General features: G+C 38.7%; 2 protein-coding genes across 2 annotated transcripts in view; one reads left to right on the forward strand and one right to left on the reverse strand.

Moving 5' to 3' along the window:
* The window catches only part of LOC145998777 (A-type potassium channel modulatory protein KCNIP2-like), a 759,206-nt gene that overhangs the window by 666,806 nt on the left and 70,234 nt on the right, over positions 1 to 22,166 (reverse strand). The window lies entirely within an intron of this gene.
* The window catches only part of LOC145998769 (uncharacterized), a 52,717-nt gene continuing 31,590 nt past the window's right edge, over positions 1,040 to 22,166 (forward strand). The window contains exon 1 of the mRNA XM_083135353.1: positions 1,040 to 1,345. Coding sequence (XP_082991479.1) covers positions 1,223 to 1,345 — 123 coding nt within the window. The 5' untranslated portion in view covers positions 1,040 to 1,222. The remainder of the gene's footprint in view (positions 1,346 to 22,166) is intronic.

Consider the following 22,166-nt stretch of genomic DNA (forward strand, 5'->3'; position numbering starts at 1 on the left):
AGGACTGAAATATTTTTATGTGTATGTTAGGGAGCTTTCAGACCAAAGCGAGAAGAAGCACGTCTCTCTTGGAAACCAACCTTCAGAAATAAATGCAACTTTTTGAACAGAAAAGAGACACGACAAGCTGCACGTTTCATTTGTCGCTTGCTTGACACTCGGACTGGGTCGTTTTCTCAACACTATGCATCGTACAGTCTGTCAAGGTCCCCGAAAGCAGAACCAAACATTCTACGTATTTGCATTGCATTAACAATTTGATATTACAAAACAAGAAATACAATCGACCTTACAAAACAACCGAAAACTTGAGAAAATTTGTTTTCATGTTCACATATTTTCAGATAGGCTAATTAGAACTGGCCCTACAGTTTAAGATGATATTGGAACAGTTATGTAATTTGCCCCACCCCATTGCGAATCGAACGAACAGCTTTATCCACTATACTATCGGTGAAGGACAATGTTACAGAAAAGACAACTGTCTTACTCTGATTAAACCGGTAAGCTACGAGAGGCACACAACGAAGGCGAACCGACTCCCTGTGGTCTTTCACTTGCCATGTTTTATGCACAGTCCCTCTGTTGCCCATGTCACGATTGTCTAACACAGTAAATAAACAAGGCACAAATCTATTTTATGAACGTAAACATAAATTAACTAGTTCTTCGTCAATATATGCACACATAAATCGACTCCTCACGTCCACTCGCAACTATCCATAGTGTGTATTTAATACGAACGTGTCAAACATTGCATTTCTTACCTTGTCTCTGGTCAAAAATTCAATCTTTGCAAGTAGCAACTGCTTCCTACTTCAACATAATATGTTTCAAGCTTTCTAAAATTTGCCTGTAAATCCAGCTGTACTGTTTATTTATTTATTTTTTTGCGGCAGAGAAACAATACGCACTTCAATGTTACACAACAAACACATTTACAACTTCGTCATTCTTTCCACAACCGTTTAGTCACTGTTTCGACACCACGCGGCGCCACTAGCACACTCCTTCTTTCTTCCTCTTGCAGATGCAGAACAAGGGGCGTACAGCACCTGTTACGTAATCCCAGAAGTTGTAGTGTAACGTGGTATTGGGCTACAGGATTGTGTCCAATTTTTCACCGAAGTGGCAAGTTCACACCATTGACTATGTTCGTACTAGTAGAACACTTGTATGTTCCGAAGCCTGTCTCAACAAGCAATTTGGTGTGCTCATAGTAATGGCATTAGTTGGAAGAGCCGATAATGTAACTGATAAGGTGGAGGGGAGACCTGTCAAGGAGTTGACCTACAAAGAATTGCAAGTGTTGGCGATGGCCATGAATCTACCAGGAAATTTGAAGGTAAGGTTTTTATGCTAGAAGTACGTTGTGTTCATTGCTTTGCCGTGTTCGTCCGTTAAAAGGAAAGCTAGAAGACTGAAATTGTATGTTCTCGTGTTCTTGACGAATTAAATACGTACAGTTTTCGATCAAGCATTGTGCATTCAGACGAAAGAAAATAACATGTTAACAACACGTGACGTAATTCAACGGGAATGAACTTCGAATTTAAAATCATGAACATAAAATTAATAGTAAAGTAGCATAGTTCTACAAAGTCATAATTGTGTATTTATAGTATCTGCAGTTTAAAAAATGTGTGTGTGTGTGTATTTTACGCTTTAAATCTAACGTAACGTTCGTAGTTTAATATAAAATACCGGTGAATAAGGTATTAATTTGCTAACGCAGTTTTTAGTTGAAATCTTGTAGTGTTTCAATCAAACCAGTTGTACAATTTATTTACCGTGATGTAAGATTCGAGTTGCTTGACTCGATTCCTTTAGCGTCTGCAAGGAAATTACTGTTTACGGTGAGACGTCATATTAATAGAATTACTGGTGGGCTGTTTGCCAATCACTGTTTTGCGCCAATATAAGCAAGAAATATGTACTAGTTTCGTCTGATAATGTTGCACATTATGTACCAACCGTGTTACTTCATGTTTCTTATATATTTTGAACAATGTGGTGTGACTTGCTATATTCTTACTCAAAAATAGCATTCAGGTCATTGCCACCTATTATTGTGTATTGTTTATGATCATAGACTCGGGACATTACGATAGGTTATGTGTAGTTATCACCCTCCATGCTATCAGCAGTCGCTGTGCGAGTGTTTGTCTGTTAAGTTTGTGTTAAATCGCGACGATGCGATGTAATTCATGAAGGGTCATTCACAAAATAACACCCATGTACCGGACAGGAATCAAACCGAAACCTGTGGCGGTAAGATTGTGATTCGGGTAGATTATTATATTTCGGATCAAAGAGTTATTATTATTGTATGTGTGCTGCACGTTAGCCCTAGTTTGATGTCGGTTACGTCACAATTACACATAGGCTACTGATTACGAATACTGGATTACTGGTATTTAAAATTGTCTTAGGGAGTTTTGCTAAATAAAAATCTGTAATTTTTACAAAACGATATGTAGTCGCCTCGGTGGAAAAGCTATATCGCCTCTGAAGGTAATAGGATCGAATCCGGGCTTGGAATGTTTTTCAACTTTATTTATAATAGTGTGAGTTGCGGCTAACCTAAAAATAGAAAATCAGTAAATATATAGTTTTCAATAAGTTGCTGACCAAGGCAGTTTATTAAGGTAAAAACACTTAACACGTAACGTTTCGACCCTGTATCAGGGTCTTCCTCAGACGAAGAACTAAACTAAACTAAAATGATGATGTGTAGTTTATTTCATCATTTTAGTTTAGTTCTTCGTCTGAGGAAGACCCTGATACAGGGTCGAAACGTTACGTGTTAAGTGTTTTTACCTTAATAAACTGCCTTGGTCAGCAACTTATTGGTTTCATTATGGAAACAAGGCTTAATTATATTACAATATAGTTTTCGAGTGAAGTCATTTCGGAAACTGGCCTTTGCATTTTGTTGCGGTGTAAAGTATGAGATATAGTTACAAGCTGATTCATACTATACAATGCCAGTGATGTTTTTGGGATCCGACAGTTGCACAAGTAATCCAATATTTTTTCGGAGGGGCTGGAATTGTAGAGCTGCGTTGTTTGGGGGGGAGTACAGTCATGGAAAAAAGTTCTTCCCCATAAGACTTTAATAGGAGCAAGTAATGCAGGAGGGTAGGCAACACATATTGCACCCTTCGATGATCGGGTGATTTTGCCTGTCTTAACACCGAGAAATGTGTTCCACGCGAAGGTCAACATGACAGGAAAGCAAAGAGGGTCACGTGACTATTGGTTACGTGGAGTGTTGTGCTTCTCCACGTCGCCAGTTCTTGATCCACATTGCAGAAAAAGTAGAGCTGCATGCAATATATGAAAATAGGTTGTTTTCAACTACACGCTTAATTATGATTTTCCCAATTGTAAATCTATCAGACGTGTCTCCCGATTTAGTCGGGACAGTCTTTTACTTTGAATTCCTGTTTGTCATAGGCGTAACTTGACGGGAGCAGAAAGGGCATTTGTAACCCCCCCCCCAAAAAATCAGGTTTCTTAAAGCTGCTAAAACAGGAATTAAATACTATGATTTGACGCGTCCAAAAAAAGTATTATATTGAAAGATTTTTCCAAATACGTAGATAGCAATTTAATACTTTGAAAGTGTCTCAGATTTGTTTATTGTCACAACTTAGTGTGGCACAGGTCTACTACAAAAGTGGAATTTCGTAACAGAAATATGAACCCACTCCTTTTATTTCGTAGCCGATTTCATCTTGAAACTGAAATTAAGAATATTAGTTAATAATGTCATTGGTAAACAATAAAAAAATGTGTTAGACCCAATTCTTTAATACCTTATCATAATTTTTATCGCAAGTTGAAATTTTGTTGTAAATCCACTGTATGCAAAAAAAAAAAAGGTAAAGTTCTCACCTGTGCTTGGCGCTACGCCATGAAGGCGTATAGGGGGTGTGGGGGTAACGCCCCACACTTTCTTGATTCGTTCGTGAGTGGGGGTGATGTGATCAGCATCACGCCGCCCCACACTTTCTTGATTCGTTCGTGAGTGTGGGTGATGTGATCAGCATCACGCCCCTGACCGCCTTTACCACCAGGGTTTCCCCCAAGTACCCATGTCATTCGACGCTGGGTGGGCGCTGGGGCCGCTTCCAACGTTAGAAAAGTTCCCGGGCTTGAACCGGCCGGGAATCGAACCCGGGACCTATAGCATGGTAGTCAGACGCGTTACCGACTGAGTCACCGGCACAGATAGACTAATCTGAAGTGCATACAGTTTAAAGTGGGATCCGAACCACTATGTGCGATCACCTGGTATCGTACCCCAGACCCATAGATTACAAGGCCTTACCACTACGCCATCAGTGAGGCGCACACAATCTTTGTATTTTGACCTTTTTAAACCTATATGTATCATATAAGAGGTTGTTTAACGTTGCTATTCCTCTATGGATTATATTTAGCCAGTATTCGAGCACATAGCGTCAGGTTTCATAGAATATAAGCTTCTCTTCCATGTTTATGGTTTCCTGTCTGCAGTAGAAAAACTGGCAGGTTCCCATAGCTTTTCTTTCAATAGTCTTCCAATGGTTGCATATCATATCACTCAAATTTGATTCATTCGTTTCGAACACAATCCCCGATGGCGCAGTGGGATCGTTGGCGCCTTGTAATTAAGGGATCCCGGGTTCGATACTCGGTGGAGGAACATAGTGGTTCGGATCCCCCTTTAAATTATAGGTCCATTCACGATTAGCCTAACAGGACATAAAGTGGACTTAAGACACCAAATCAAGCAACTAACACAATCCCGTTATTGTCCAGATTATCGAATCCAGAACCTTCGTCGCGAATAACATAAGCAGGAAGACAACGTGAAATAACCGAACAGAAACAGAACCTAAAACCTACATCGGATAGATTGGATTAAGTCGACGATACAGCACGGGTTCTGAAATGAAAAAGAATACGAAAGTTGAAGGACCTCTATACGCACCCACTTTTCCTCCACTCAATGGGGAAGATATCCTTCTAGCTGAGAAGCCTTTACGTAGGACTGCCCTGAGGGAACTTCAAGGCCACGACGATAAAGTGCAATGACGGGACCAAAACATACGGCAGATAGCTGTGTTCCTCCTTATTTCGTACGCCATTGATAACTGGAACACGTGACCTCGTCTTTGGTAGAGCAGAAGCCTGCTTGCTTGCCACCACCCTTTAGTTCAGTGACCTTCGCCCGTAGTCAGCAAGAGTGAATGACTCACCATATACTTGTCTGTGAGGCTACACAAGAATAGATATTTCGTTAGTGGCTGTAAGTATTGTTTCATCTGCAGTTATATCAGTTACCATTTCAATAGTTTCCTTCCTAATGGTTACTTTAGTGATAAACATGTAAATTAGTTCTCGAGAGTGAACGTTTTATCTATTTGAACGGGGGATTTTTATACAGCCTGCATGTATTATTTTTTCCTGAAACAAGAAGAAATTCGAAGACGCAAAAAGAGTTGTATAAGAGTAGTTAACAAAAGGAAAAAAGAAGAAGAAATCGAAAATGTAAATGCTGAAATAAATTATGGTAGAGATCGAGTGAATAACATTTTGTCATGGGGCCTCCTCGATGGCGTAGTGATAACGTCGTCGCCTTGTAATCAGTGGATCCCGGGTTTGATACACGGTGGATGCACATAGCGGTTAGTATCCCACTTTAAACTGAAGGTCGAGTCCAGATTAGCATATCTGTGCACCAAACCAAAACTAAGAAAGAAATTGTCAGAGTGTAAGAAAATTTCATGTTCAACCACATACGAAACACAAGGGAATAATATATTGCAGTTTGGAGTTCACATCTGTAGCATCTAACCAGCACAATTATGAATCGCAACATATCGTATCAGATCCATTTTTATTATACATGTATGATAATATAAGAGAAGTAGAGGAAAGAGAAAACCAAGCGAAACACGGACGCCTTCTCCAGAATTTCAAATCTCGTTTCATAAGGTTCTGGGTTGGAGTCCCGAACAGGCATGACTTTCTTGTTCTTGCCCATTTATCTGCTTCATTTCATCATAATTCATCGTTATGGTTTACCTGCAGGGAAAGAATAATGAAAATAATTGCCAATACAAAGCCAATGACAAACACAACAACTCGATTACGGAGATGCCAAGAAGAAACGAGACTTGACAGTTTCTCCGTCTCTCGGTTTGTCGAATTGAAAATTGCTCTCCCGTTCTCGGTCTCGATTAGTTAAATATAGAAATCGAAAATGTATGTGAATGAATATACATGTATTTTATATATTCCGGTTTTGTAGGAGATTTCGTGAGAGATGAAATAAGTACTCTTCCATCGTATTTATTTTTATAATTTTTATTCCCTGTTCGATGATCGCGACGATAAGGACGAGTGACCAATACTTGAAATTGATGACGAAATAGTCAAACACCCCCGACAAGGACGGTACTCAAACCCGGGAACTTTGGCGACGATATCGAATGTCAATCACTTAATGAGCTTGACCACCGAGCCTGCTTAATGTTGTTTCTGTCAGGTAATTCGTAATAATATCCCACATTCACTATCATTTGCTTCATAATTTATCTTATTGTTGTGATTAACCTGAATTCAAAGAATTAGTTGAAAGGCAAAAATGCAAGATTGAATGTCTCTGATGTTACTTCGTGCCGAATAATATGACGTGGTATTATGATATGAATTTATTAATCATATAATATGCGTATTCATTCCATTGATTGATCCCAATTGAGCACACAAAATATGCTATAATGTCCACTCCATGGAGGAGTGGTTAGCACAGCGCGCTACGATGCCATGGGTCCCTGGTTAGAATCTCGACTTGGGCGTGGGTGTCCTTGGTAAGTGTCCCTTCATCAATTTCATCATAGCATCACTCATCTTCATCGTCGCTATTTGCCAAAAGTGAAAGAATAGCAAATCTAAATAACAAACATCCAATCAAATCGAACATCTCTACCGATTTAATTCTATACGGTACCGAATTCCCACTTTATTACTGCATCTTAAGTCATTTTACAGCATCTCAATTGTTTTCCGATTCGAAAACATTTGGAATGTTGTTTTGTGCAGTTGATTGTGCATTGTTTCGTTGTTTGGATTGTTTAATTAACGTCGCATTAATTAGTTTTAGACCAATCGTGACGGGGGAAGCAAGAGCACAAAGAAAGCAAAAAAGACAAGGAAGAGACCACGGCTTTCTTTAAAGATAGCATCCCGTGAATACAACTCAAGTGACTGCAGAATATTATGAATAAAATTTATTTCGCTTTTTCCTTTTATTTCTGTTTCAGTTATTTTACTTCGCTTTTCTTCTACCACTCGCGTTACTCGTGTCGGTGAGGAAGAATTATAAACTCGTGAAATGGACGATGGTACAAAAAAATGTATGCCTCTCCCACGGTTCGAAACTGTCAGTACAAAATATTGTCTTATTTTTAAAATTTACGGGCAAATATGGTTTGTCACGTAGCAATTTTCGCTTATCTCTTTCTCAAGGGGTTCCATTGCCTCTCTGATGTCGTAGTGGTAACGTCTTCGCCATGTAATGAAAGGCTTCCGAATTCAATACCAAATAGAGAGGCATTTGGTTCGGATCCCATTTTAATCTGTAGGTCCAGTGCATAAACTGGACTTAAACAATTAACGTGTGGCATGTGGTCTGTGATGAGAACCATCATTTCAGCGAACCTCTTGACAATGACTCTAATATCACTTGAAAGAATAGTATTTCCTTACGAGTAGCTCTTGTCAAGAAACCAGTTCCTGAAATTTTCTTCTGGAGGCATCGTAGCACCCAGCTGTTTGTTGTGGCTGGGGCACGAGTCATGTGACTCATGCTATCAAAGCTCAATCCTTCCCGAGAACTCAGAATCACCAGGCAAACTTAAGCGAATATTTTGTTATTTGGGTTGCATAAACAACAGGCCCAGGTATTTTTTTCTAAGACTGTACACAAAATATTTATAATTACATTTTTAACCTTCGTTTCAAAAGTTGTTCAAGGGCAAAAATTATAATCGGCAGTGGCGGCTATTAGGGGGGGGGGGCAACTGCCCCGCTTTTTGCCACTTTTGCCCCTGAACTATGCTAAATCTTAAATACGAGGAATAATAAATAAACTGTCTTTGCCCCCCTCCAGTTTTGGAACCTTGCTCCTTTAGTTTTGGAACCCAATCGCTGCAACTGATAATCGGTGGTCATTTAAAGGGGGATTTTCAGTTACCACTGAGGATATTTCCGAGTTTATTACTGCCTTCATTTGAAAATTTTGATTTTCTCAAAATTTCGGGATTGGCTGTGACTCATCAGCTCCTCCGTGCGCACGCCAGTGCATTGTGTAGTAGTTGGTGTGATTGACGGTTCAATGCCAATAATATTAGTTTCGAATGATAGGTTAGCCGTGGATATTTCTGCTATCTGGCTGTTGGCGAAAAATCATGACTAAAATTTATGTAGTTTAATTAATCATAATCAATTCACGGTAACGGTTACGTACTGGTACATGCGCGATATCAATTAGCATAATAAAATTTGTGTAAATTACATTCCAATGTTTAATTCCGTTTGTCCAGTCCTTTTCAGTAACCATGGCAACTAAACTAATGGATAATGTACAATGATGTCATATCAGAACCGCATAGTGCATATTTTTTTATTTGTTGGCCCGGGTTTCATGTTTTCATGTGTTAAGCATTTGGCAATATAGATTTGATTTCCTCGCATTTTTAACCTACAATAGTTTGTATTGCAATATCAAGCATTGGTATTTTGGTAATTTTACGTTGCTTTCCTACCTCTCCAGTTAATCGCGACGATCAGAATGACATGTGAATTAATGAAATAGATGTGGAACGCACACAATGAAGCAACCACGTTTTACTCAATGTTTGACCTCAGGGCTTCGTGGCGTATACAGTGCTAACCACTACACCAAAAGAAAATCGACGAATATTTAATTTTATACAATGAAATATCCGGGAATTCGAACCCAGGACATTTGGATATGGATCGCTATACAATCGCCTGCGGGGTCTTATCGAATTTCCTTGAACTCCGAAAATTATTCGTGAATTTTTGGCACCGGCAATTCTGCGTGAACTTGCTTAATAAATGTGAAAAATGTACGGCGCCGCCAAATACTGTGATACTGTGAATCCTTCTGGTAGAAATTTCTCACGATTGTTTTGATTTTATTTTTATCCAGGAAGCAAATTATATTGTTAAATAGATTCATTAATTGTTTACGGTAGATAAGAACTCAATGAATAGGCAACAATCCTTCGGTGGCGCAACCACAGGGGGGGCAGGGGGCATTGCATTTCCCAAACCTTGGACGATATGAATTCTGGGGGTGCAAACATTGACGGCCAAGTGTGCCTGCAGGGGACAATTACCGCCCACAACTTCAAATTTTATGCAAATAAAAATTATTTTCATAAAACTTTCTTGCTCGCAATAACTGCTTTTCTTAATCTTATCAAGTTTAGGACTGTAGTTAGGGACGGTGGGAGTCCGCTCTGTGCGCCGAACGATCTAAATGAAAATAAGTTTTAAAATTGATTGATTGATTTGTGTTTTTAAGTCCACTTTACGCACAGAAAGGCTAATCGGAACTGGACCTACAGTTTAAAGTGGGATCCGAACCACTGTGCCATGTGCCTCCACCGGGTATCAAACCTGGGACCCCTTGATCACAAGGCTACGATGTTACCACTACACCATCGGGGAGGCACAAAAGTTGTAAAAGAGAGAATGCATTGGCATCCCGTGAAATTATTTGCACTCTATTAAATCAATATTGATTTCAGCCTGCAAAAAATTGGATCCAAATTTTTTTTTGCTCGCTTCGCTCGCAATTGTTCTCTGTACTGAATTGTAAATTTCCAGTCAGAGAAATAAGTCTGATCTTAATTGATTTTCTTTTAAATACATGAACAATTGTTTCCATTATTAATGTGAAATTGAACGTGTTGAAAAAAAATAATTAAAATAGTTTGTTCGAACACAAATACTTCAGCGCCAACTTCTACCCCCTTCTTGCATACTTTACGAGGGTAAAAACGTCTTTGATACTAATACTACTACTAATAATAATCATGTTGGTCCCGGCTTCGAATTCTGGCTTTGGCATCGATGTTTGTTAGTGTCCATTCATCTATTTTATCTCATCACTCATTCCCATCTTCGCAAACTAGCCAAAAGTGGCGCAATAAGCGAAGTAAAATAAAGGAAATCAATAATAACAATGTTATTAATATTGGTACGTTAATCCTGGTATTTGTCCCCCCCCCCCAGACAAAAATTCGTGGTTGCGCCTCTGCAATCCTTACTTTATCAGCGTCGCTCGTATACAGTGATGTGCGTCTACGCGTAAACAACGATAGTCTACATTCCACACGTAGACAATTTTATACACGTAGATGACGTAATATATGTAAACAACATGGCGAAAGGTGATAACTTATCAAAGGGCGCCGTGGAAGTAAAAGAAACTTATACTGCGTATCAGTTGCTGATGTGTGAGGAGAACTTTTCATACTCTTTCTTCCAAATTCGAACAATTTCTCACCTAGGGAAGAAACCTAACATAGGAAATATTCTAGTGTTTTATGGGGAGAAGACTAATGTTGCCTCACGACTGCCATTTGTTATTTTTTTGCATACTATTTATCTTCTTCCATAGTTGATAATAGAAGAGAAGATAAATTTTGTTGTAAATAGGATTCTTTTCAGTTCGTTAGGAACCAATTGCAACGATACTTCACACTGAATATATATTGTACGCGAAGGATGAGCAGACTAACACAATTTTAGAATTAAATTGCAAGTCCTCAGCGCTCAATTGGTTTTCATAATGTTATTATACTTACATTGCAAGAATTAAGCAACACAACTCAACTTCCAAAATATTATTTCACTTTATAACATTTGATATAAACTTATTTTCGATTTTTAACACAAGACATTTTTAATTCAATCTTCTTACATATATATAACAAAAACGAATCGGAATCAACAACTTAAAACAAATATCGGCAATGATACAGCGTTCTTAATCTCAATAGTTCCCTGTTAATTTTATAAACTTGTACGCAATCGAAATAAAGTAAATATTGGTTATTTGTGAATGTAGAAGACAGTCACATAGTCCCCCCACTCTGTATAGAAAACTACTCGAGGGATCAAACATTTTATGATCACCCTGTATGTTATCTAAAGTGTGCAGATCACAAGGAGTTTTCTCAAGACAAAAATTATGGGTCAAATTATGAGGCATATATAATTCACACACACGTGAAACAATGCTTAGTAGTAGCCTTGCGGAACCCAATCTCCATGTTGGCTAAACTACTTAATATAAATAAAATACAATATGTACAGTCATAACAAGACACATCAGTACATTCATTATTGAATTATTACACATTCAGTAAACAACTTGCCTCAAATTATCATTATTTGATCCCTATATATATACAAGACATTTGGTTAAAACATGCCTGATCCTTGCATAATATTTAGATATACATACGACAAGCTTGCTAATAAATACTATTACTCCTGAAAGTAACACATTTCACAACTATCATGACTGACTTCACACATCATTCTACAGATCACAGTGAAATTAATTCACCTTTCATTTCTACAATAACATTATTAACTTCAATTAATTATATTTCAAACGCTGTTAATAACTATCATTTCTTTCCCTCATAACAGTTAAAACATTTCAAACTTTAGACATTCTGTAATGTATCACCTATTGTGTACAAGGGCAAACTTTTCTTAACACTTAACTGGAAAGATTCATAATTTGCATAATGCCATATACAAAACATTACATAGTAACTTATAAATTTAATTGAGATGATTCACAGCAGTTTTTAATTATGCTTCCATTCCTGACAACATACTTTGATTTAATTGTCTCTCCCTTGGATCAAATGACACTGCATTTTCATTCAGCCTATTACTTAAAGTGACATTACTGTTAGGGGAAACGAATGGTCGTTCACAGGGCTGACGACAATTAGAACATAAATTTACATTATTGTCGAAAACTGCACTATTGTTCGGTGAATTAGGAAAACAAGCCACATTAGGATCTGAATTGGACCTCGTTTGTAGATAACCTTGCCTTGTATTAGAACGTCTATCATTCTGTGGTGTCGCACTGTCTCGTCTAAATTGGGTATTGTTATAACTTCTGTTATTTGCATTTAAGTTTCTTCTAAAGAACTGTTGATTGCCACAATTATTTTGATTCCTTCTTCTGTATGTAAAGTCCTGACGCCGATCAGAATTGTCATTCACATTTTGACCTCTATTATACGAGCTACCACCGGATGTAGAACCAAAATTAGAATCTCTATTGTTTCGAGAAAACTGTCCATTATTCCTTTGATTAGGATTTTGCTCGCTGTTCCTTGGTTGTGTGTTAACTGTCTGAACTTTGTACTTTTGTTTATCTCTGAAATCTGACACATTTGAATCCTTAGTAAACCTGGATGTTCTCACTTCAAAATCACTAGGCAAATCACACTTCTTACTAGATGCGGTCTTTATCAAATCCAGTCTCTTCAGTAAATTAATAACGTCGTCAACCTTAGTTAAGCCAGCACCTAATATCGTCTGTGCCGTAATTGATGGAAACTGATTAATCAAAATGTCTATGACTTCTGCATCCTTAGGACGCTCTACCAAATTATAATATGTTGAATAAGTACGAGTGGCAAACGCCTCCATGCTCATACCGCTATTTTGATCATACTTTCTGTTCCTCAATTCGGACAACTGAGCCTGCGTCAATGAGTATGAAGTGTACTGGTTCAGAAACTCATGTACAAAATGTTTGTATGTCATAAAGGAATCCACGTGCGTATTGTACCATCCCTCGGCTGGCCCTTGAAAACAATTCCGAATACATTCCAATCTCTGAACGTTTGGAATCTGAAGCAAATCCAAATGTGAAGTTAAGGTTTTAATAAACTTCCTTGGGCTAGATTTCTCTGGATTTCCAGAAAATTTAGGCAACATATTCAAGTCATTCAACCGTAGATACTTTCGTGGTTGTTCCTTAGAAGTAGATTGTTTATTTGTATCAGAATCAATGATAGTAGCGTGCCTATGGTGCTTCGTGTTATAATTAGGTTTAAATCGTTTGCCAGAAGTTGCTTGCGAATTATATCTAGATTTGTTTACTTCAGACATATCAGAGTCTATATTGCTAGATTCTGAAGCATTATTTGCTGGATCAACATGACTAACATGTGAAGTTTTATGAGGCTTCTTTAATCGAGAATTTCGCACATTAACTGGTGAAGTAGGAGCTGACAAATTAGATTTAGGATTTCCTGTAGATTTGCGTTTTCCTGACATGTGCAATGGAAAAGATTCATCTTCTGAAGCACTGGAAGATGACAAGGATAAAGGTACAGGATGCTCTGGATTACGTGATATTTCAGTAATGTTGCCATTGTTCCCTGCAGCTTTATGGATTGTTGAAGTATTAGTCATCAGCAGTTTAGCTGTTACATCACTTAATCGTGCTTCACAGATCTCAACACGTTGAATTAAACCTTCATTATTACTTTCCCTAATCTGGCTGATAACATTCCACTGCTCGTTTACCTGCAAACCCAATCCAGCAACACTATCTTCTAACTTACGAATGCTGTTGGTATTCGCTTCACCAGATATATTCAACTGTTGGAAATTTTCATCCAACACTTTAACTTGTTCCTTAATTTGATCATTTGCTGTTTTGCAAGCTTCAGCAACCTGCCCAATCTCCATCCGGAGTGAGTTGCCCAACTCCTTAACAGTGTTGTTCATATTTTCCATACACTTCACCGTTCTGTCTTCAAGTTCTGCAAACTGCTCTTTCTGAGATTTCTCATGCTCTGACAACTGCTCTTTCAACTGCTCTCTCTGAGATTTCTCCAGCTCTGACAACTGCTCTCTCTGAGATTTCTCAAGCTCTGACAACTGCTCTTTCTGAGATTTCTCAAGCTCTGACAACTGCTCTCTCTGAGATTTCTCAAGCTCTGACAACTGCTCTTTCTGAGATTTTTCAAGCTCAGACAACTTTTGCCTTACGCTGTCATTCGATTCCTTCAATTCCCGAAACATGACCAATAATTGAGCATTAAAATCTGAAGTACCCGTAGGTAATGGCACGATAGGAACATTCTTCGTTGTCATTGCACTAATTTGTATTCACGACAACAGAACGAAAATATGAAGTACACAAAGGAAGGGACACTAATAAGTCTAAAATTTATAATTCTTCAGTGTAACCAAATCCCCTTACTGGCCACCAATTTCTTGCAACGATACTTCACACTGAATATATATTGTACGCGAAGGATGAGCAGACTAACACAATTTTAGAATTAAATTGCAAGTCCTCAGCGCTCAATTGGTTTTCATAATGTTATTATACTTACATTGCAAGAATTAAGCAACACAACTCAACTTCCAAAATATTATTTCACTTTATAACATTTGATATAAACTTATTTTCGATTTTTAACACAAGACATTTTTAATTCAATCTTCTTACATATATATAACAAAAACGAATCGGAATCAACAACTTAAAACAAATATCGGCAATGATACAGCGTTCTTAATCTCAATAGTTCCCTGTTAATTTTATAAACTTGTACGCAATCGAAATAAAGTAAATATTGGTTATTTGTGAATGTATTGCAAGAAATTGGTGGCCAGTGTGGGGATTTGGTTACACTGAAGAATTATAAATTTTAGACTTATTAGTGTCCCTTCCTTTGTGTACTTCATATTTTCGTTCTGTTGTCGTGAATACAAATTAGTGCAATGACAACGAAGAATGTTCCTATCGTGCCATTACCTACGGGTACTTCAGATTTTAATGCTCAATTATTGGTCATGTTTCGGGAATTGAAGGAATCGAATGACAGCGTAAGGCAAAAGTTGTCTGAGCTTGAAAAATCTCAGAAAGAGCAGTTGTCAGAGCTTGAGAAATCTCAGAAAGAGCAGTTGTCATCTCAGAGAGAGCAGTTGTCAGAGCTTGAGAAATCTCAGAAAGAGCAGTTGTCAGAGCTTGAGAAATCTCAGAGAGAGCAGTTGTCAGAGCTGGAGAAATCTCAGAGAGAGCAGTTGAAAGAGCAGTTGTCAGAGCATGAGAAATCTCAGAAAGAGCAGTTTGCAGAACTTGAAGACAGAACGGTGAAGTGTATGGAAAATATGAACAACACTGTTAAGGAGTTGGGCAACTCACTCCGGATGGAGATTGGGCAGGTTGCTGAAGCTTGCAAAACAGCAAATGATCAAATTAAGGAACAAGTTAAAGTGTTGGATGAAAATTTCCAACAGTTGAATATATCTGGTGAAGCGAATACCAACAGCATTCGTAAGTTAGAAGATAGTGTTGCTGGATTGGGTTTGCAGGTAAACGAGCAGTGGAATGTTATCAGCCAGATTAGGGAAAGTAATAATGAAGGTTTAATTCAACGTGTTGAACAATTCTCACCTAGGGAAGAAACCTAACATAGGAAATATTCTAGTGTTTTATGGGGAGAAGACTAATGTTGCCTCACGACTGCCATTTGTTATTTTTTTGCATACTATTTATCTTCTTCCATAGTTGATAATAGAAGAGAAGATAAATTTTGTTGTAAATAGGATTCTTTTCAGTTCGTTAGGAACCAATATAGTTAAAAATGTCACTTTCTTCTCATGAAACCCTTGAAAATTAATTTTAATGCACTTTAGATTGTCTACGTAGTCTATGTAAACTACAACCCAATGTAATCTACGCGTATATTACGTGTAGACAACGCATGTAGACGTAAACTTATAGTCTACGGCACATCACTGCTCGTATAGCAGCGAACACACAGCAGACATATAAAACATGCGATGGCGCAAACACTGACGGTACCAATTTTGTAAACTTGGAAGTGCATTTTAACGGAAATTCAACTTGATGTAATGCAATGGATTCCTGCAAAGCTGATTTCATTAAGCAGTATCGCAATGCAATGCGCTATATTCTAGAAGTTATTCTTTTAACTTTAATTTCACTGAATTTTGCATTTGCTTCTTCTAGTTCTTGCAAAGCGACTATCATACACATCTGTCTAGATCTGAAATTTATTCAGATACTTTTAATTTTTCAACTCGATAAACGTTTGTACACTTCTCCAAAAGTTATCTGACAGCTCCGAAATATGTACAACTTCAGAAATTGTTAATGTGGCAACATAGCACTTGAACGCCACCTGTGATTAGCCAACTTATTGACATGCCTTTTTACCAGATGAAAAGTGTGTGTCGAAAGATTTACACGTACGTTCCTGCACATAACATGAGATCAGAACTTTAAAACCGCATTATAATAAAAAGGTAAAGTGTTCCCCTGTGCTTAGCACCACGCCATGAAGGCGTATAGGGGGTGCGGGGGTAACGCCCCACACTTTCTTGATCCGGTCGTGAGTGGGGGTGATGTGATCAGCACCACGCCCCTGACTGCCTTTACCCCCCAGGGTTTCCCCCAGGTACCCATGTTATTCGACGCTGGGTGGGCGCCGGGGCCGCTTCCAACGTTATAATATAAATTCAAATTGAAAACTATACATTTTTATGAGGTTGGGAGTACTGCGCGCTTCACGGCGAAGAAATTGTCTGATCAGTTGTGAAAATATTCATTTTTAGAATGTACAGGATCTTGCAAGGTTTTAAAACTTAAATTTCGCCTAAAGATGTCGTAAATATGGGCATATTTGTTCCGACTTTGTCTCCTCTCTTTTGGAACGTTGTTGCCTTGTAATAAAGGGGCCCTGTTTTGATTCAAAGTCGAACCACGTTACACGGTGGTTGGGACCACACTTTAACTTATAGCTCTAGTCCTGTGTAGCCTGTCTGAGCATAAAGTAGACTTGAGGAACTTTTTCTCTTTTTGGTCATAATTTTGGAGAAATAGCCCCGCCCCCTTCCCCCCTTCCCTGCATTCAAATGACCTGCTTTCATTGTAAAATTCCATTATTAGTTGGCAGGTAGACCCTACCTTACATTTTATTGAGAGCAGTGGTGAATTATTAACTTCCTCTCTTAGGGGGACTTAGCTGTTGCCTACTAGCATAATTGTTAGACGTCGTCTCGAATTGTTGCTTGGTTTTAAACGACAATGCAGACGCGAGCAACAAATTAGTGTGATGTCATGGGCAAATTTCAACACAACCCGTCTTTCTGGCAATGTCCCGCTGTTGCCACCTGTTTGTACAACAAGCAGCGACCTTAGAATCCCTCCTCCCCGAAGGGTCTCAATTATCGCGCCAAACTCAAACACCTTCTTGGTCAAGCGCAGTATTTCGTCTTCTGACGTCAGACTAAATACTTTCGTTGTTACATTAAATGTATTTATGCTAAGAGATTTCAACCTAACGAGCCTAACCTAATCACGAAAGCATTCCGGTCTAAAGTCAGAAGATGAAGAAGCAAGAAGGTGTTTGAGTTTGGTGCGATGAGTCATACCCCCTTCCCGAAGGGGCCAGCAGGGAAACTTGATTTTGTCAATATAACTGTTCTGCGCTGTGAATACACGAGTTCGCGATAGGAAGTGATAGGATCAAGACCTGTAGTTAAAGCGGTCCTGAGTAACTACCACCGTATACCTGTTCGAGCTGTCTCTGTATCCTTTTCCTGTACGGGAAATTATTTGTGAACTAGTGATAGTGTTGTGAAGTGATCTTGTGATTGCGTATCGAATTAAATATACGGGACCGTGAAATAGGCCCGTTATACCATGGCCGGGAATCATACTCCGGACCCCCAATCCGACATGGACGCTGAGAAAGATTCTAATAAACGTACTCGCGAAGAAGTGGACGATGTTCCCCCCGATAAAATCTCCAGAAGTGATACAATTCATGAGTCCCCCCAGATTCCACCTACATATTGGTATGGCACGGATATGCCGGGTCCCTACATAGTCCTATTTGACGGTATAGACACAAACGAGAAATTGCTTGCCGCTGGAAGTGTTGGTAACTATCTCCGTAAGAAAGCAGTCCGAGTACAGTTAGTGGAACAATGCGGTCGTAATCGCGTCCGGGTGACTTTCCCCACCGCTAAAGCTGCTAATGAGTTTCTCACGCGTAGTGCAATGCATCATGATATGGGAGTCAAAACGAGAATTCCATTATCGTTAATTCAACGGGAAGGACTCATATTCGGAATAGCTCATGACGTGTCAGAACAGGACGTCCTCGATGGTTTCGAGAGTCCTATCCCGGCCCTTTCGGCCAAACGCATGAACCAAAACTGTGGAAAGAGGATGGATCTTTCCAGTTAGTTCCCACTAAACTCTTTTGCATCACATTTCGCGGTAATAGTTTGCCGGAGAAAGTTCTCATTAACAGTGAAATATTTGAGGTTCGACCGCGTATACGATCAGTCCAACAATGCTCCAAATGTTTCCGATACGGCCATTTACATTTAGTTTGTAAATCAAAATCCAAGTGTGCTAAGTGTGGATTGGACTCCCACCCAGAGGACTGTGACAGTACTTTGAGTTGCATCAATTGCAAGCTACCACATTCAGCCTTAGACCGCAACTGTGCGAGCTGGCGGTTGGAATCAGCTGTCCAAACCAGCATGGCTGAAAACAATTTATCATATCGGGAGGCGAAACTCAAGCTGCAAGGCATCTTCATCCCCACCCCCACTCGCGATGATGTTTATCGACCCCGAGTGACAAAAGCGGCATTCCCTGACTTGCAGACCTCCCGCACAAAACCTTTCTTTCCTAATAATAATAATAATAAATAATAAATTTTCTTTATTCAGCGGGCGAGGTTCAGCCAAGGGCTGCTCTGCCACCTAACCCTTGTCAATATGAGAATACATATGAGATGATTATAAACTTATGGAGCAGTAAGCTAAACGTAAAATAATAATAATAATAAAATTAAAAAATGAAGAAAGAAAAAAAATACATAGGAATTAGTTGCAAAAAAAAGTGTAACTAGGAATAAAAAAGACAATAGTAATAATAATACAATAATACAATTCCTTATAGTGAGTGACTTGATACCTTCAATATGTGCCCCGACTCTGCCATTGTTCCATTAACAGCAGATCTTTTATTTTACCTTTAAAATATAATGGGTTTTTTACACTAGCGATATTTGCAGGCAATGCATTCCATGCTTTCGGAGCCGAAAAGGAGAAAGAGGATTTGTAGGCCGTGGTAGAGTGATGGGGTAAATCGAAGTTGTTCCGCTTACGTGTAACATACTGATGGATTTCCCTACGGGAATGCATCTTCTCAAACAGGTACTGCGGTTTACCTTCTGTCAGTATGCGGCGTATGAAACAGAGATAGTGCAACTTCCTTCTGTTTGCCATGGTAAGAACCTGGTTATTATTTAAGAATGGAAGAATATGATCGGATCTTTTTGCTTGAAAAATGTATCGGAAGCAGGCATTTTGCACCATTTGTATTTTTTTACTGAGCTTTTGCGAGAGTTGAGGGCCGTAAACATTATCACAATAGTCGAACAATGGGTAGATTAATGCTTGGATGAGTCTTAGCTTGCATTCCGCAGGGAGGAAGTCACGGAAACGATTCAGATTCCTAAGTGTTCCATAAGCTTTCCTACATTGCGTCTTTACATGTTCTGTCCAATCAAAAGTTTCGTCAAAAATCAGACCAAGATTTTTAGCAGTGTTATTCCTGACAATGGGCAAATTGTTTATTTTGAGCTCGAACTTAATATTTTTAATTAACGACCTTGAATAATTAGAACCAATGATTATGAAAGTGGATTTTTCTGGATTTATTTTAAGACCGTTAGATACACACCAGTTACTGACGATGTTCAAGTCAGAATTTAGTGACTGAAGCTTATGTTCCAACGAAGCGTAATGATCTGAGAAATATAACTGGGTATCGTCTGCGTAAAAATGTGGAGTGAAGAATTTTATAACTTGCTGCAAATCTGCAGTGTAAAGGGTGAAGAGGAGGGGGCCTAATATCGATCCTTGCGGCACGCCTGCTTTCAGCGTTATAGGTTGAGACACGTGAGATGGTGAATTATGTAATACGACCCTTTGACGTCTGTTAAATAGATATGTTTGAAACCAGTTTAATGTTGAAGGAGAAAACTTGTAATATTTAAGTTTGGCTAATAATAAGTCATGCTGCACAGTGTCGAAAGCCTTACTGAGATCCAGAAGTACTAAAATAGTGACTTGCTGTTTATCAATGGCATAGAGAATATCATCCACAACTTTAGCAAGAGCAGTGGCTGTGCTGTGTTTCTCACGAAATCCGGATTGCAGCGGGGGCAGTAAATTATTCGTGTTAACGTAGTTTAACGTCTGCGAATGCACTATTTTCTCGAGTACTTTAGATAGCACAGGCAAAAGACTGATAGGCCTAAAGTCATTGTAAGAAGTGGCGATCTGCTTTTTCTGAAGTGGCAGGATTCGTGCTTCTTTCCACATTTCAGGAAAGACGCCACTGGAAAGAGAGGAGTTAATGACGTGCGTTAGCGGAGATAAAATATAAGGCAAAGAAAGTTTGAGCATTTTAGTGCTGATACCATCTACTCCAAAACTATTTGAGCGTATGCTATAAATAGTTCTATGTACATCTTTTTCAGTTACCTCAGTAAAGTTGAAATACTGTTCAGCGGTGGAACAGGTTTTGTTCTCGAAATGCTTTATTTGCTGAGCCTTAAGTGGAGGAGGAATTTCAGATTCATTGCAAATTTTACCAAAATGGTCATTAACAGCATCTAAATCTTCAGTGGTACTTATGAGAGAGAATGTATTATCGTGAGACTTCTTATTGTTAACAATACCCAATTGTTTCAACTCATTCCATGTTTCTCTCCGGTTTAAATTTTTCCCGCCAAATTTGAAGGTAAGATAACATTTCTTTTCTTGTCTTATGACAGTTGTTGTGAAGTTCCGGAGTTCTTTATATTGTTGCCAGTCGCTTGGATTGTTCGAACGTTTGAACTTTCGTAGCGCGTTATCTCTGATTCTCATCAACAATTTAACATTACTGGTGATCCACGGTGCATTTTTCTTATTGTGCTTTACGATTTTTAGAGGTGCGTGCGTGTCAAAAACATTTTGTATATTTGAGGTCAAAAACTCCACTTTATTATTAACATCATCAAGTGAGTAAAGCTTTGACCAATCTACATCAGTTATATCTTTTGCAAAAATTTCTTCGTTGAAGGTATTAAAATTTCTACAATAAACGTAACTCGCTTGAGGTTCCGGTTTCTGCAACAAGAAATCAGCGTACGCAACGCAGTGATCTGATTTACCGATTGGGACAGTGACGTCAGTTTTAAACAGTAATTCTGTATTGTCAACGGCTATGATGTCAAGCAGCGTTTTACTTTTTTCGGTGATACGGGTTGGTTTATTAACTATTTGCGTTAGACAAAATGAATCAAAAATCGATCTTAAAAACCGTGTTTCTGGTTTATTCGGGGTGAGATAATCGCAGTTTACATCTCCTAACAGGAAGAGACTATCAACTAGTGGATAGATTTCGGACATTAATTCTTCGAACAATGTAAGTTTTGTGTATGGGACATTGGGTGGTCTGTATATGGAACATACGCCAAACTGTTTATTCATGTACTTCAGAATCAAAGTTAATGTTTCGATGCCTTCAGTATTTACTTTCGTCTCTATTGTTCGGACAGTTAAGTTAGATTTATGAAAAACTACAATTCCGCCACAGTTTTTCTTGGTTCTACTTTTTGTTAGCGTTTCATAACCCTGTATACTAATTAGAGATAGTGGTGTTCCGTCCTTTATCCAGCTTTCTGTAATGACAATCAAGTCGAAGTCTCCCTCTTTTACAACAAGCCGCAGTTCGTCCATTTTCGGAACTAGCGATCTGACATTCGCGAGAGCGACACGGAAAAATGAGTGATTGCTTGGCCCTCCCCTTCCCAGCAGCTGGTCATTACCTCGGGGGTTAACGGGAACCGTCCTCACATTTGAGCCCTTGCAAGGAATGCAGTGAAAATCTTTGGATGTTTTCAGACTTACCAACTATTGAATACTTGCTATTAAAGAGTAAAGGCTTACCTTGTCTCGTGGAACAAATGACAGGT

This window comes from Lepisma saccharinum, chromosome 1 (genome assembly GCF_977018435.1).
Source record: "Lepisma saccharinum chromosome 1, izLepSacc3.1, whole genome shotgun sequence".
Taxonomy (NCBI): domain Eukaryota; kingdom Metazoa; phylum Arthropoda; class Insecta; order Zygentoma; family Lepismatidae; genus Lepisma; species Lepisma saccharinum.